At 48.7% G+C, this 14,848-nt stretch overlaps 1 protein-coding gene across 1 annotated transcript; it reads left to right on the top strand.

The window, feature by feature from the left end:
• Positions 1–3,602: 3,602 nt before the first annotated feature.
• Positions 3,603–12,487, top strand: TAB1 (TGF-beta activated kinase 1 (MAP3K7) binding protein 1). Its single transcript, XM_061364386.1, has 11 exons — positions 3,603–3,753; positions 4,540–4,676; positions 4,862–5,015; positions 5,647–5,733; positions 6,299–6,437; positions 6,927–7,040; positions 9,382–9,493; positions 9,602–9,746; positions 10,120–10,342; positions 10,630–10,786; positions 11,819–12,487. The coding sequence occupies exons 1-11, from the start codon at positions 3,721–3,723 to the stop codon at positions 12,024–12,026; spliced, it is 1,509 nt and encodes a 502-aa protein (XP_061220370.1). The 5' UTR covers positions 3,603–3,720; the 3' UTR covers positions 12,027–12,487.
• The last annotated feature ends 2,361 nt before the right edge of the window (positions 12,488–14,848 follow it).

Here is a 14,848-nt window from a genome sequence, read left to right as displayed (position 1 = left end):
AAAAAGCAGTAAAAAAAAAATAAAATCTCCCTACACATATCTCACACATGGATTTCAGGCTCTGCTATGATGACACGGGGTCAGTAGAGAGAAAATAAATGAGTGTCGATGCCGGCAATCCTGTATTTGCTTCCCATCATGTACAGTTTCTGAGCACCTACATGAGCACTGTTCTGGGACTGCCCCATGCTCTGGGCTCCCCACGCAGCATAGGGCATGTCTTTCATGTCATGTTGTTCATGTTTGATCCCACAGCCCAGCAGTGACTGTGCTACTTCCTTTTCTGCAGAGAAAACATTAATGAACCCAGGAAGGCAGCAAATACAGCTTGGCACCAGCAATTCTGTGTGTAGAATCCCTAGCACTGGGGACAAAGAAACAGTGAGAATCAATAATTATAAAAAGATAGGGAGGGAGAGAGGGCAAGATGGAGGAATAAGAAATGTGGGAGTTTAACATGAGAGAGGGAGCTGTGGATCTGGTAGTCATTGAATCATATAATTCATTTATTGGTGCATGGATGATGAGGATCAGTGACCAATATCCTGCATTCTGGGGGATTTTGGCTGCATATGAATACAACACCGTTTATTTCTGAGAGGATTTACAGAACATAAGAAGCATAAATAGACCAAAGGATAAAATAGGCTTGATCAATATAACCAATAAAGACTCTGTCAGTGCAGTATTTCATCTTGCAAGTGCTGCATACAGCTATGAGCAGATATTCATGAAGCAGCACACCAGCTTCCATAGCACTTTTCTTCAGAGGGCTGTGAAATGCTGGACAAATATGCATTTAGCACTGCAAGAAGCTGTGTTTGGTAAATCTTACTACTCACTTCTTGCAGGCCAAGTAGTTAACTGCCTTGCTCAAGGTTAGGGCAGAAGCTCAGTGACACAACCACAGGAATAACCAGACAGAATCTGGGACAAGTATTTTTACCAAGTAAAGAAACGTTCTGCACCAGGTCTGTGTTCCAGCTCAAAGGGGCAGGAAAAAAATACACCAGAATGACAAAGATTAGTGACTATGAGCTGAAGCCAGGCATTTAAATTAAGAACAGGGCACATTTTTAACTGCAAGAGGTGACTAGCCATTGTACAAACAAGGAAAGTGGCAGCTTTCTTATCTAGTATCTTCAGGAACATCGTTTTGCTCTTACATTGAGATCACATTCTGTCCTATCACACCCATACACAGATTCTGCTCCTGGTAGTCTCAAAAGGTCTCACTTATGGATTTAAGAAGACAGAAATGATTCCTGAATTCCCAGTTCTGCAATGCGATACATACTGGCAGTCTCTAAGCATACTTGCTGACTTCAGTGGCGCTCTGAGCAAGGACAGGGTCTGCCTGTGCTCATCAAGGTGCATGACTGCAACCTTGAATGTCATTAAAAAGGCATAAGCTTCTGCTGCAATGCTGGAAAACTGTCATCGCTTTTTAAAGCCGACAAACTTGCCTGTTGCTTCTTAATGACATGGACAATGCTGTTCTGCACGTATTTCTGCAGCACCAGGAACTCTTCTTGATACTGGTAAGAAAGCATGATTTATCGGTACTCAATCTGTCCATACTACTTTTGATTTTAATGCAGGCTTTAAGTCCCATTCCTGTAATTATTTGTACCCACTCACAGCTTTGCCCACAGGAATCCTCTAAATGACATCGGTGAGACCAAGCTTACAGTAGAAAGCTGAACATGCGAGGACTTATTTGTAGACTCAGGTCTTACATTTAGCATTTTCTTCTATCTTTGGCCAATATAACCTTTAAAAACGTAATTCTGCCTGTGTGCCTAAGTCCACTTGAATGGCTGAATATCTGTGAACCTTGCATGAAGCGGAAGAATCTGTAATCTTTGTATATTTGGAAGAAAGAGATGTAACAAAGCGATAGAAAAAGGACTTACAGGAAAAGGAGCTGGAATACTCCAGCCAGCAGGCTCCCTGGCAGCAGAAACCATTGTTCCATAGAATGAGCTTAATTAACTGGGTAATTTCTGAAGTGCATTTGAATCTAATATATTTGCCACAACGATGCCATTAAAAGAGTATCAAGCCACTGCTGGAAGCCCAGACTACTTACAACTCCACCCTCACCACAACTGCACTGCTACACATGGCTAAAACTGCACGTCTCTCACACTGCAGCACTTTCAGCCTTGATCCACTCAGGGAAACATGCTCTTCCCCAAGCCCCCCGCTGCCGCAGCCTGTCTGCCAACCATCACTCACTTCAAGATCTGTCACTCACACACCTGGTGGGCTCTTCCACTGACTTACAATGTTAAGAAAGTGGTGAGAATGATTCTTGTGTCTTCCCTCCTGCTCCAGCTGAGTTCATTCAGTTGGAAACTGTTCCTCCTGAAACAAGCTACCATAGCTTAGAAAGGATCTTACAAAAGAGCAAAACCAGTGATCTTTGGCTTTATCTATACTGTTAAGACAAGCAAAGAAGTGATTGTTGGGCCTGACTCAGGACTACCAAGGACTGCTCCAAACTGCGGTGAGTACTGAGAACCACCTGCCAGCTGTTCTACACACCTTCCCACAGATGGCCTGAGGGTCTGGTTCCACTATATCCTTGTTACAACCTGCAAAAGAGAGTCGGAAGGGTCTGTGGATTGCTTCAGCAGGAGAGAGGCTCCAAGCAGAGACAAATGGGTGCCTGTTGTAATGTCTATGGAGCAGCAGTGGGACCGAGAGCTGGAATCTTGGCCTTCCCTAGAGGCTGAACAGAACAGCATAGAATCATAGAATAGTCTGGGTTGGAAGGGACCTTCAAAGGTCATCTAGTCCAACTCCCAACATGACATGGTGCTAAGAGAAACATTTCATCAGCAGGCTCCCTCAGGGAGCTCTGGTTCCCAAAGTGACCCCATTTAATAGGACTCTCACAACCCTGCCCTTCTTCCCTTCCCTTCCACATACACTTTCCATGGTGGCCAAAAGGTGCTTCTTTCTCACATGACTAAAGGCTTTAAGGTAAGAAATGGAGATTTCTAATAATATATAAATGTAACTACATACACAGCTAATCATATAATTAGCTAAATACATAGATGTAAATAGCTTTCCTGTGAGCTGAGAGTTGAGGTTGTTCAGCCTGGAGAAGGCTCTGGGGAGACCTTAGAGCAGCTCCCAGTGCCTAAAGGAGCCAACAAAAAAATCTGGAGGGGCTTTTTACAAGGACATGTAGGGATAGGACTAGGAGGAATGGCTTTAAACTGAAATAAGGTAGACTTAGATTGGATATTAGGAAGAAATTCTTCTCCATGAGGGTGCTGAGGCCCTGGCACAGGTTGCCCAGAGAAGCTGTGCCTGCCCCATCCCTGGCAGTGTTCAAGGCCAGGTTGGATGGGGCTTGGAGCAACCTGGTCTGGTGGAAGGTGTCCCTGCCCGTGGCAGGGGTTGGAACTGGATGAGCTTCCCCGGGGTACCTCCGTCGGGAGCCGCACAGCACCGCCCACACCACACTCCCAAGCCACCCCACCGCCAACACTACACAGCCCCGCAGACACAGCCGCAGAGCGGAAACCCAAACCTGAGGCGGCGCACCCAGCCGCTCCCCCCCATTGGCCACCGCGCAGGTGGGCGGAGCCGGGGCGGTGGGGGCGGGTTCGTGAGGAGCGGCCGCTCTACCCGGCAGACTTGTCTGCTCTGGGGGACACAGGGCGGGCGGCGGGAGGAGGAGGAGGTGGCTTCTGCTCCAAGATGGCGGCGCAGAGGAGGAGTCTGCTGCAGAGTGTGAGTGGCACCTTTCCCCCCTCCATGCACACGCACCCCCCAGGTGGGTGCGAGGGGGTACTCGGGTCTCCCTTTCGTCTGCCTCCTGCGGTGCCGTGTGGGGAAAAGGAAGGTCCGGCGAGGGTGGGGAGCGTTCCCTCTCAGAGGGGAGGTGGGCTGCTGCCCTCCTGCCCCCTGTACCGCCTGAGGGCAGGGGGTCCCAGTTTGCGGGGAGCCCTGCGTGGTCGTGATCAGCAGCCCGGGCAGGGCCGCTGCTCTGCAGCGCTGTGGGGCTGCAGGTGGCTGTGGGGCCGTGCCTGTGCTGCGGGGTTGGGGGTGCTCCACTGTGGGAGCGGGCAGCTGGGGGTTGCAGGCCGCGTATGTGTGACCTGGGAGTGTGCGCCAAGGAGATGGTGGCCTCAGGGATGGCTGCCAGCAGCAGGGCCCCAGTCCCTTGTCCTGAGAGAGTGGACTCCAGCAGGGAACCAGAGCCTTCTCTGCATGGATGTGTGAAGGTCTGGTGCACCAGGTGTATGGCTAAGTATAGTGCTGTGCTGTATGGAGTGTGAAACTCGGGTGCAAATCTCACTTCTGGTTTCTTGTTTGCAAGAGCTCAGCTTCACAGGGAAGGGAAGTGGCAAGGGATGCAGTTGTGCAGCGGGGAATACAAAGTTACTAGCTGGGGTAGTGTGCTGTCCAGTTGGCAAAGAGAAGAGTTGAGAAGAGGGTGGGTTGGACTTGTACTGGACCAGCATCCTCACTTAAGGCTGCTTGGGGTTTTTATGTTCTCTTTGCTCTGTCTCCCAGGAACAGCAGCCCAGTTGGACAGACGATTTACCATCCTGCCATCTCTCTGGGGTTGGCTCAGCTCCAAACCGTTCCTACAGTGCTGATGGCAAGGGGACAGAGGGTCACCCGTTGGAAGACAACTGGTTAAAATTCAGGTAAGTGGATTGCACCTGAGGCACAGGCTCCTGCCGACGCAAGGGCAGGCAAAAGCAGTATTTAGTTTGTCACACGGGACTCGGAAGACAAGGGTGGGGCCCGAGTGTGCAGGAGGTGTCTGGAGGAACTTGTTACTGTGTTTCGCAGACATCTGTGACCTCTTTGCTTCTGTCCTCTTTGACAGGAGCGAGAACAACTGCTACCTCTATGGTGTCTTCAACGGCTACGATGGCAACCGAGTCACCAACTTTGTGGGTCAGAGGCTTTCTGCAGAATTGCTGCTGGGTCAGCTACACGCAGATCACAGTGATGCTGATGTGCGTCGAGTTCTGCTGCAGGTAAAGAAACTTTGGCTTTGAACGAACGGCTCCTGCTTCTCACACTACCCACCTCCTCTTTCTGCCGCCAGGGGAGCAGCATCTGGTTTCTGGGGGGGGTGCAAACATCTGCCAATGGTTGCAGTTGCACTCATCCTGAGCAGCTGTGGGGCTTTGTTTCACTCCCGCCTCATATCCATCTGTCCCTCTGGCTCTCTCAGCACACTGCTGAGAGCTCTCCAGAAAGCTGCAGCTAGTCTGCGCTGGACATGTAGGAACAAGTCAGCCTGCCAAGGAGATGACAGTGGGTGAAAGGGAAAAGTTAATGTATGGGGAGATGGATTTGTGCGTGTGCTTTCCTGAGTGACAGGCAAGTTCTTACAGTCAGCACACAAGATCAGATATGTCTCTGACATTGCTGTGAACGTGATTTCAATGTTTTTGTCACCTATTTTGAGCTGTTGCAGATTGTTTTTACAAGCTGTTAACTAGTTGCGCTGAAATAACTGTGTTTCAGTGTTGATGTAGTGATCCTAGAATGTACAGTGATCATCTACCCTCATGAGCTTGTCCTAGGGAGATGGCAGTGGGCAGCCTTAAAGGTCTGTAGGCATTGGATAAAAGCTTACTTTGTCTTTATGGCCTTTTTTAGGCTTTTGATGTGGTGGAAAGAAGTTTCCTGGAGTCTATTGATGATGCGTTGGCAGAGAAGGCCAGCCTGCAGTCCCAGCTACCAGAGGTAATCTAGCCTTAAGAACAGACACTGCTGGAGGTCCCACCATCCAGGCTGCTGGATGAGATATGGGCATGTTTGTTAGTCTGGTGCAAGGGAGACTGTAACTGAAAATTACTTCTCCGTGGCTCTCTTTTGGGAGCTTGCATGAAGTGAAGCAAACACCTTGGTCCATTTTCCAGAGTTCCCACTCTTCCCGCTGGTCCTACTTTGACCTGTTATTGGTTATGTTAGTAAGGAGCAGATATATCGTGGAGAGGAGTTCAGCCTGTACATATGGCTCTTCCAGGACAAAGCCATATGACACAGATGAGAGGCAAGGCCTCAAATTTGTATGGCATCTGGGCAGATGTGGATCGTGTTCTTCGAGTGAACAGGACCCTTGTTTCCTGAACCTGTTGGGCCCATGTCATTTGTTAGGATTGAGCAAATAATTTTATGTCTTGCACAGGCTTGGCATGAGGCTAAGATATGCTAAGACAAGTCCCTTCCCTACAGAATTTTGATTCCAGATGTGATTTCTGTACTGTGGACTCTGTGTTTCAGCTTTTTCCCTCATTTTGGTTTCCAGGGTGTCCCTCATCACCAGCTGCCTCCTCAGTACCAGAAGATTGTGGAGAGATTGAAGGTTGTAGAGCAGGAGATCTCTGGAGGAGCCATGGCTATTGTGGCTGTTGTTCTCAACAACAAGCTCTATATTGCCAATGTGGGTGAGTTGTTTTTTATCAGCAGCTCAGTCTCGGTGTTTCTGAGGATGGCTGTGATTCTGGGAAGTGAAAGAAATTTGAATGTGGGGGACAGTTTCTTTGCTCTGTGGCCAAGAAATGATATGCTTGTTACTTACAGGAGCATTTGAAATCAGCCTGGCTCTTTATCTCTACAGATGTTGGCTGATGCAATGTGTTATGACCAAAGAATGGAGAGGAAAAAGGGCTGAGAGGCAGTAGTGCAGATTCACTGAGAATTTGAGAGCTTTCTTGTGAGGTACTGGCTCAGGCCTGATTGAAGAGCTGCCTAGAAGGCTTAGGCTTACTATGCTGCTAGCAAGGGTACTTTCTGGAGATAATCATGAGACAGCACATGGGGCTTTCTCTTCTTTTCTGCCTTTATTCCCTTCTGCCATTCCTTTTCCATTTGGATACGTTCCCCCTCTTAACAGCAAAGCTGTCTGGTGCCTCATCTCACTGCTCCCACTGCAGGTACCAATCGGGCACTGCTATGCAAGTCCACGGTAGATGGGCTGCAGGTGACTCAGCTCAACGTGGACCATACGACAGAGAATGAGGATGAACTTTTTCGCTTCTCCCAGCTGGGTGAGTGTTGGGTTTCCTGTTCTGATCTGAGAATCCCTCCATTTATCTGGGGCACCAGGAATGACTCAAGCCACTGGCAAAAATAAATGAACACAAAAATAAGCTTATTGTGTTTTCAGTTGACAAGTTCAGTGCCTCCTCTTTCTGCATATCTAGCTATTGTGAGGCTGCAGGGTTAGTAAGTTCAGCTCAATGAACCAGCAGAAAACTACCCTTTTTTTTCAAGTGTTTTGTGTCCAGCTGCCAAACTGCCATTGATTTGCCCTCCAGCTGTGTGATTGCTGGAGTCAGTAGGAAAGCAGGAGTGGAAGCACATAGCCAGAGGGCAGAAGCGGGATGGACAATATCTGACTGCTTCTTTGGAAACAAACCACAGTTATGCTGGGTTAAGTTCTGCGTGCTGCTGCACCCTCAGGATGATGTGTTTCAATATGCCTTTGTATAGGCTGCTACAAAAAAGGCAGCTACACTTCAGACAGAGCCAGGCCAAACACTGGCATTTACTGCTTTCACATCAGTAACTATTGAACTCTTAGTGCTGACATTTTGCTTTAGGCAATTTCCCTTTTCCCTTACAGCATTTGACATGCTTTCTTTCTTTGTCTAGAACTAGCCCAGACCGCTTGTGTGATTGCTAATACCAAATTCTTCTTGAGATAGTTCTATACCTTTAAGTAGATCATAAAGGTACAGACAAGTTCTTAAAGAAGAACTTCACTTTCTTCATTAGGTTCATCTGGTAGATACATTCTTACGTGCTGAGGTTGTTGATGTGGTAGTTTTCTGCTGCTAGGTCTTGGTTTGTTCTATTTCTCTTTCATTTCCTTTTTTACTTATATTCTTGCAGTAGGGGTATGTGCTGTGAATGAGAAGACTGAATACGAGGATCTAGGAAAAGTGACCCTTTTGACTGTCTTTCTGCTGCCAAAAATGCAGAATTTAGCTACAGTCTGTAGCAGAACAGGGGTCTGGTAGAATCACTGACTTTAACCTGGCACAGCAGTGGCTCTCCTGGCAGTCCCAGCAGAAGGAAGAGTCTGTGGAACAAACCAGTGAGCACAGGCTGTTTTGAGGGCCCAAAGGAGGTTGTTGCAGGGTTAGGTTGAAGCACGGTGATAAGAGGTAGTGGAGATGGCATTTGTCATGATGGTGCCTATGTTGGACCTCTCCTGAGGGAAGGGAGGGGAAGGTCTTATGCCTTTGTGGCTCTTCATCCAGCACATTGCAGCTTGTTTAGTGCTCCAGCAGTGCTGCTGTGATTTAGACACAACCTCTCTGGCATTCTGAAAGCCTCCCTGTGTTTGTGTCTGTCGACAGCATGTATGCCCCTGCCAGGAGCTGGCAAATGAACCAGGCCATGTTGGTGAGTCAGCTTTGGTCTGCAGCAGATGGCAGAGTTGTGTCTTAATGCTGGGGTAGGTGTGGAGCCATCTGTGCAGTGAGGCTTGGTTTGACTCAGAGGGAGAGGTTCAGTTGGACCCCTGCCTTCACCTTGTCCTAAGGACAGTCATCCCTAGATAAAACCTCAAAAATAACATTTTCTGCCTGTTAGCTCTGGGTATAACCAGGGAAGGGGAATTGCCAGAACAGCCCAGGTAAGTGGCTCATCTGCTGTGAGTCCCGCCTCAAAGAGTAGCTGCATCCAGATGGTTCCTGTTAGAACCTTCTTTGAGGTGGGATTCCTTCTTAGCCCCTGCCAGAAGTATATCCCCTTAAATTTATTTAAATAAGTACTTGTCTGCTTGTCCTTATTTTAGGAGTAGCCCTCATCAGTTTCAGCACCTGAGAAAATTCAGTGCCTCTTGTAGGTGGTTCTCCTTTTCTCCCTCTGCAGTCTAGTATACTGGTGAAACCGTCATGCAGAGTTTAGGAGCAGGGATCAGTAAGAGGCAGAAATAAAAGCAGAATCCTTCACATACACTTTTTTTTTCCCTTCCTGCCTTCTTCCATCACACAGTCCGGAACAGATAGGAGCAGATGTTCCCCTGCCTTTTCAGCAAATGCCTGTGCACCCAGGCCAGCTCCCACCGGTGGCTTTGGACCAGGATGTGGGCTTTGTCTCAGGGCCAACCCTTACATTCAGAGTGTGCATGCTGGGCTGTGTGCATCTCTCTCTTTCCTTCCTAGATAACAACTGATGAAAAGGTGTCCCTTGGAACACGGTAAACTCCTCTTCCTTTTGTGCCTGTTGGGCTCCTGATGATTCTCTGGCATCTCGTTTTGTCTTACAAGTCGCTCTAGCTGTGGATATTTCTTTTCTCATTCCTGACAGTGTAAGCAAAGGAAGTCCTGCAAGTTTCCCAAAGTCAGTTAAATCTTTTTTTTGTTTTCAATCTGGCAGGCTTGGATGCAGGAAAAATAAAACAAGTGGGAACTATTCGTGGACAGGAAAGCACTCGGCGAATTGGAGATTACAAAGTCAAATATGGCTATACTGATATTGAACTGCTCAGGTCAGAAAAACTCAACTTTGTGGTTTCAAGCCCTGCTTTTCTTTGTGACCCCCCCATTCTTACCTACTATGTTACCATTAAATACTAAATAACACTCTTTCTTTCCAGTGCTGCTAAATCAAAGCCCATCATAGCAGAGCCTGAAATCCATGGAGGGCACTTGCTGGATGGGGTGACTGGCTTCTTGGTGCTCATGTCTGAAGGGCTCTACAAGGCACTGGAGGCAGCTCATGGGCCTGGGCAGGCCAACCAGGTGAGCCTGGGAAACATTCCCTTGGCTATGAACTTGCTCCAGTGGTGTCAGCTGTTCTTGTACACACCTTGCTCCTCATCTGCCCTGTGAGTGCTGGCCAGGTTGAACACCTGTGTGCCATCCCATTCCATAATATGAAGCTGCTTTGCCAAGCCAGTTCTTCTGAGCAGCTGCCTGTCCCTTAGGAGTGGCCCTTAAAGGGAATGTGATGATTCAAGGCACAAGGGCACATATGAGCAGGAGAAGCATCTCAGTCATATGAGTTGCCATAAAAACTCTCAGATCAGATGGCAGGAAAAGGTTTCCTGCAAAATCTCCCAAACATCCTTCCTCTTGGTTTTGTTTTGGTTTTTTTTATATCTTCTGTGCTCAGGAGATTGCAGCCATGATAGCCACAGAGTTTGCCAAACAGACATCACTGGATGCTGTGGCACAAGCAGTAGTGGACCGGGTTAAGAGGATCCATTGTGACACTTTTGCCAGTGGTGGGGAACGGTCCAAGTTCTGTCCCCGGCATGAAGACATGACGCTGCTTGTGAGGAATTTTGGGTACCCCCTGGGTGAGATGAGCCAGCCCACGCTGACGCCAACACAAGGTATGTTGGCGAGAGAATGGAACAAAATGGAGAGTGGAAGATCTTGATGCATCCAGGTCTCTTGATGCATCCAGCACTATCCTAACATCAGGAGAGGAGATACTTGGTGTATAAGGAATTTTCTTGTTAAAGGGATTATTGGCTTCTGAGACCTAGTCTGTGACAGCACAGCATCTAAGAAAGGCAGCTTAATATAAATTCTTGGGTTCTTTGGCCTTTCTTTGCCATTTGCACCCCCAGTCATTCATGTCTCAGCCACATTTTATACCTCTTGTTTTCTCTCTTAGGAGGCCGTGTCTACCCAGTCTCTGTGCCGTATTCCAGCTCCCAAAGCACAAGCAAGACAAGTGTCACACTCTCTCTTGTCATGCCTTCCCAGGGCCAGATGGTCAATGGTGCTCACAGCAGCTCAACGCTGGATGAAGCCACCCCCACCCTCACTAAGTAAAAGTCCTTCTCTCTTGCTACCCACTCTTCCTTGTGCCTCACACCTTGTAAAGTGATTGAAAAGCAGAGAGAGACCTGTCAGTTACCTGTCAATCATTCCCTTATCTGGAGGGTGGCCCTCATGACTGCAGTATTGACAGCTAGCATAATGTGTTAGCTGGAAAGCAGTTGTGTGAGGAGTGGGAATGAGTAAAGAGAGCAGCTCTGAAGCCAGCCCTGGCAGCATGCCCTGGGGAGCATCATCTGCTGCTATTCGTGGAGGGCGCTCTGGCAGCGAGCAGCCGTTCTCCATGGATCTTATGTGCCATGTTGGGTGCTCTGTGTGGAGGGAATGTGGGTGCCTCCGTTTTAATAAGGAAGAGAGGCTATGCAGGTCACCTGTAAGGCTGCTGGAGAAGCTGCACTGCACAAGTTGGCTTGCTCACAGGCAGAGGCTGGGGTAAATAAAAAGGATAAAGGTTAGAACTGGGTCCTGTTTGGGTCCACTTTGCAGAATCATGCTAGTTAGCAGTTCTGGTTTAGGTTCAGCCTTTGGCTCAGGGTGGTGTGTGTACATGCTGCAAAGTGAAGACAGCCTCTGGTTATTGTGTTCTGGTAGCTCCAGAAACAATGAGGCTGACGCACTAGAGCTGTTTTGGCTGCAACACAGGTCACGCAAGAATAGCTTTCCTTGCTGCCAGACTCTTCCCGTAAACCTCACTGTATGGGTATGGAGAGGCCAGCAGAGTGCATGCCTCTTCCCCCCAGTTATTTTTCCTGCTGTCCGTCCTCTGTTCCTTGGAAGCCTGGTTGTACTTAAGGCCTTCCAGATAAAGATGAATTGAATGTCTTTTGGTGTTTATCAATTCCAAGCAGTTCTCAACATTTCTAGTGCTCTGATAGTGCAAGAGACAGCTAAAAAGTTGCAGTTTGCTAAGGATAGCTTGACCTGTGAAGAAGTTGGCACTTGTTCTCATTCTTTTCTTGTCCAAAGCATTAGATGGGCAAAATAAAGATGCTTGTGTTCTCTCTCTCTCTTTCTCTCCATAGCCAAAGCCCAACTGTGACTCTCCAGTCAACTAATACTCACACGCAGAGTAGCAGCTCAAGTTCAGATGGGGGTCTGTTCCGCTCCCGGCCTACCCACTCCCTCCAGCCAGACGAAGATGGACGTGTGGAGCCCTATGTGGATTTTGCAGAGTTTTACCGGCTTTGGAACATGGACCATGGTGAGCAGGGAGCACTGACTGTGTCCTAAGGTGGAAATCTGCCTCCTGCAGCCACTCTGCGCTCAGCTGCGTGAGCAAAGACTGAGGCAAGACTGGGAGCACTCCACTGAGGGCTGTGTTCTGCTGAGAGTTAACTCCTATCCAGGATGTGCTGAACACTGGGCTGGGGAGCGTGTGCAGTGCTCTCCACACACGTGTTGCCTGTGCCAGGCACCCAGTCCTGACCAACCTCGTTCCCTCAGGAGCCCTGTGAATAGGGGAAGGGGTCTTGAATGCAAATAAAGATGCAGAGAGGGCTTCCTCTGAATAATGCAAGAGTAGGGGCCTGTACAGAGGCTGTGTGCGTGCGTGTGTAGGTGTGCATGTGTGTGCCTGCGTGTATGTGAGCTGTCATAATGTTTCCACAACTCGATTTCATAATGCTGTGATTCCAGTGTTCAACTCCATAGAAGATACCTCTATTTTGCAGAATAAATAACTTATAGCTACACTCGTTGACACCTCTGTGGCTTGCTCTCTTCCTTACAGAGTCGTGTGTGGGTGTGACAGCTCTTCCTGGTGAAACCCTCTGTTCCCCCAGAACGGGGGATTGTACCTCACACCAGGCAAGCTTCTGTTGTAGAAGTGGCCTGAGCCCCTGCAGGTGACTTAGAGGGTAAAGTCTTTGTCCCATATTTACTTCTTTGCTGAGCTTTGGCACTGGATTATGGCTTGGAACTAAACTGTAAATTCACATTACTGTTTTTTTGTAGGTAAAATGCACATTTAGGCCGGGAAAGTTGCAGAGGGCAGGTGGAGTTTGTAACAGGGTTTTCCTGTACTGGCTGCTGGTAGTGCACAGCAGGAAGTTATGGGTGGATAGAACGAAAACGATGTGAGGATGCGTCTGCCTCGAAGATGCAGATGAGCACCCTGAGCTGGGCAGTGAGGAGAAGAGGGGTCCTGTTGGTCCGCTGCTTTCGCATCGCATCCGGGGAGGCCTGGGCTAGCTGACGGAAGGGAGCTTCTTCTTCAGTTCAGGCTCCTGACGGCAGGCGGCAAGCGAGCCTCTTCCCGCTGCAGCCATTCCCCTCCGCCTGCCTCACTGCCTCCCAGGGGAAGGAGCCTTTCCCCAGCAAACGCGGGGATGCCGTAGAGCCCGGTTCCTCCGCGGGAAGTTACGATAAGGCACTAGGCAAACCAAGAGAGTGCTAGAGCGATTACTGCAGAAAAGGCAAGTGAGGGACCCGGCCTGCGTTCCTGCCTGGGTATTTTTTTGCTTCCAGGCTGGTCACTTTAGGAAGGAGAAAGGGAGGGGAAGGGATGAGGATGAAGTAGCAGAGGATGCTACTTCGAGGCCAGTGTGTAGCAAAGCACTGGTGCGTGCAGGTTCAAGGTGCTTGTGGTGTGCCAGCTTAGAAAGGAGAAGAGGGAGATTTATCCCTTTGGATAAATCAAACAGCACTGAGTGCCCTGAGGCAGGATCTGAGTTCAGTGAGAAATATGTGGGCAGGATCAGAGCAGTGAGAAATGCTTGCTTCCTCAGAAGGCACAACAGAGATCCCTTGCACGTAAAGGGGTGGCTCTGCCACTGCCCCCTCCATGTCCTACTGGCGCAGCTCTGCCCTGCAGGGTTTCCTGTGAATTGTGTGGGGCTTTTGGGCTGCCTGCAGAGGCTTGTATTTCCCTGCCTTCTTGTGGTCCCAGGAAGGCTGGGTGTGCTGAACGTGCCAGCAGAGGCACCTACCATTGAGACCCTTCCAACTCTGCAAGGAAAGTGGCGTTCTATCAGGTGAAGGGCAGCAGAGTTCTGTGAGGTTTGGTGCCTTGTCCCTGAGGCTGACCAGGGCAGGGGCTGGCAGACCCTTACCCATGTCCTCTGCCTTGTGAGGAGCAGTGAATTCAGGTAGCTCAGCTCAGCCTGGCCTTGTTGTCCAGGACTGCTCTGAAATGTTGCTTGACCCGGGGATCCTATCCTCTTCTCCAGGTTGTTGTATGGCTATTTAATAGGATGGTTGGAGCCTGGTATGGACTAAAATGGAGTTGAAGCTGTTTAATCCTATTCTGGGTTCCCTAACCTGGCACTGATTTCACTAGCTGTATAAACAAGTCTTTCTTGCTTATTCCCCTATCCCATTTATCTATGGTATTTGCTAACTTACACCGAGAACAGTTCCAATGGGAAATATTCCAGCCCGTGGATGCTCCAGATAAAAGTTTAAGAATTGCCAAACGCGCTTATATAAAGCAGAACATGCAAAACAAACTTCTTTGGCATACTTACCAGTTTATGAAGTACAAGAAAATGAAGTGGGTAGGAGCGGGTGGGTCATGCTAAGCTGTGTCTTTATGGCCACTGGGAAAAAAGACAAGGAAAATAGGTTTTTCGTACATGCAATGTAAGCTGTGGCTTAGGAGTCCAGGTCAAAGAAACAAACAGAACATTGTGTATGGGGGAAGGAGGCTCATAAGTGAACGCTGGTATTTAATATTGTCCTTGGGGAGCAATGGGAAGATGCAGGCTATAACAACAGTGGAAAAACCTCCTCTCCCCTGCCTCTTTAAAATGAAGGAGTGGATGAGAGAGGACAGAACCAGAGTGATCTGGAGAAACAAGAGCAGGGGCCTTTTTGCAATGTGGTGAAATTCAAAACCACTCGAAACATAAAGTCCTAGTCAGAAAGAAAAACAGTGCAGTTCTGCACTATGAGACTGCTGGAGAGGAGCTGGCAAATTAAGATCTGGTTATGCAGAGTGAGTCTGCCGTAGAGGCAGCTAATCTTATTTTTCAAGAGCTATGCCCTGTGAGACAAGGTTAGAAATGAGAAGCCCTGTCCCTGCAATAGGAACAGCAGGGATGCTCCACATGCCC

This window comes from Neopsephotus bourkii, unplaced genomic scaffold, assembly GCF_033783945.1.
Source record: "Neopsephotus bourkii isolate Nb327-2 ecotype Australia unplaced genomic scaffold, CSIRO-AGI_Nbou_v1 NB_107, whole genome shotgun sequence".
NCBI lineage: Eukaryota > Metazoa > Chordata > Aves > Psittaciformes > Psittacidae > Neopsephotus > Neopsephotus bourkii.
The sequence above is the reverse complement of the archived record's forward strand: the minus strand, read 5'-3'. Positions and strand labels throughout refer to the sequence as shown.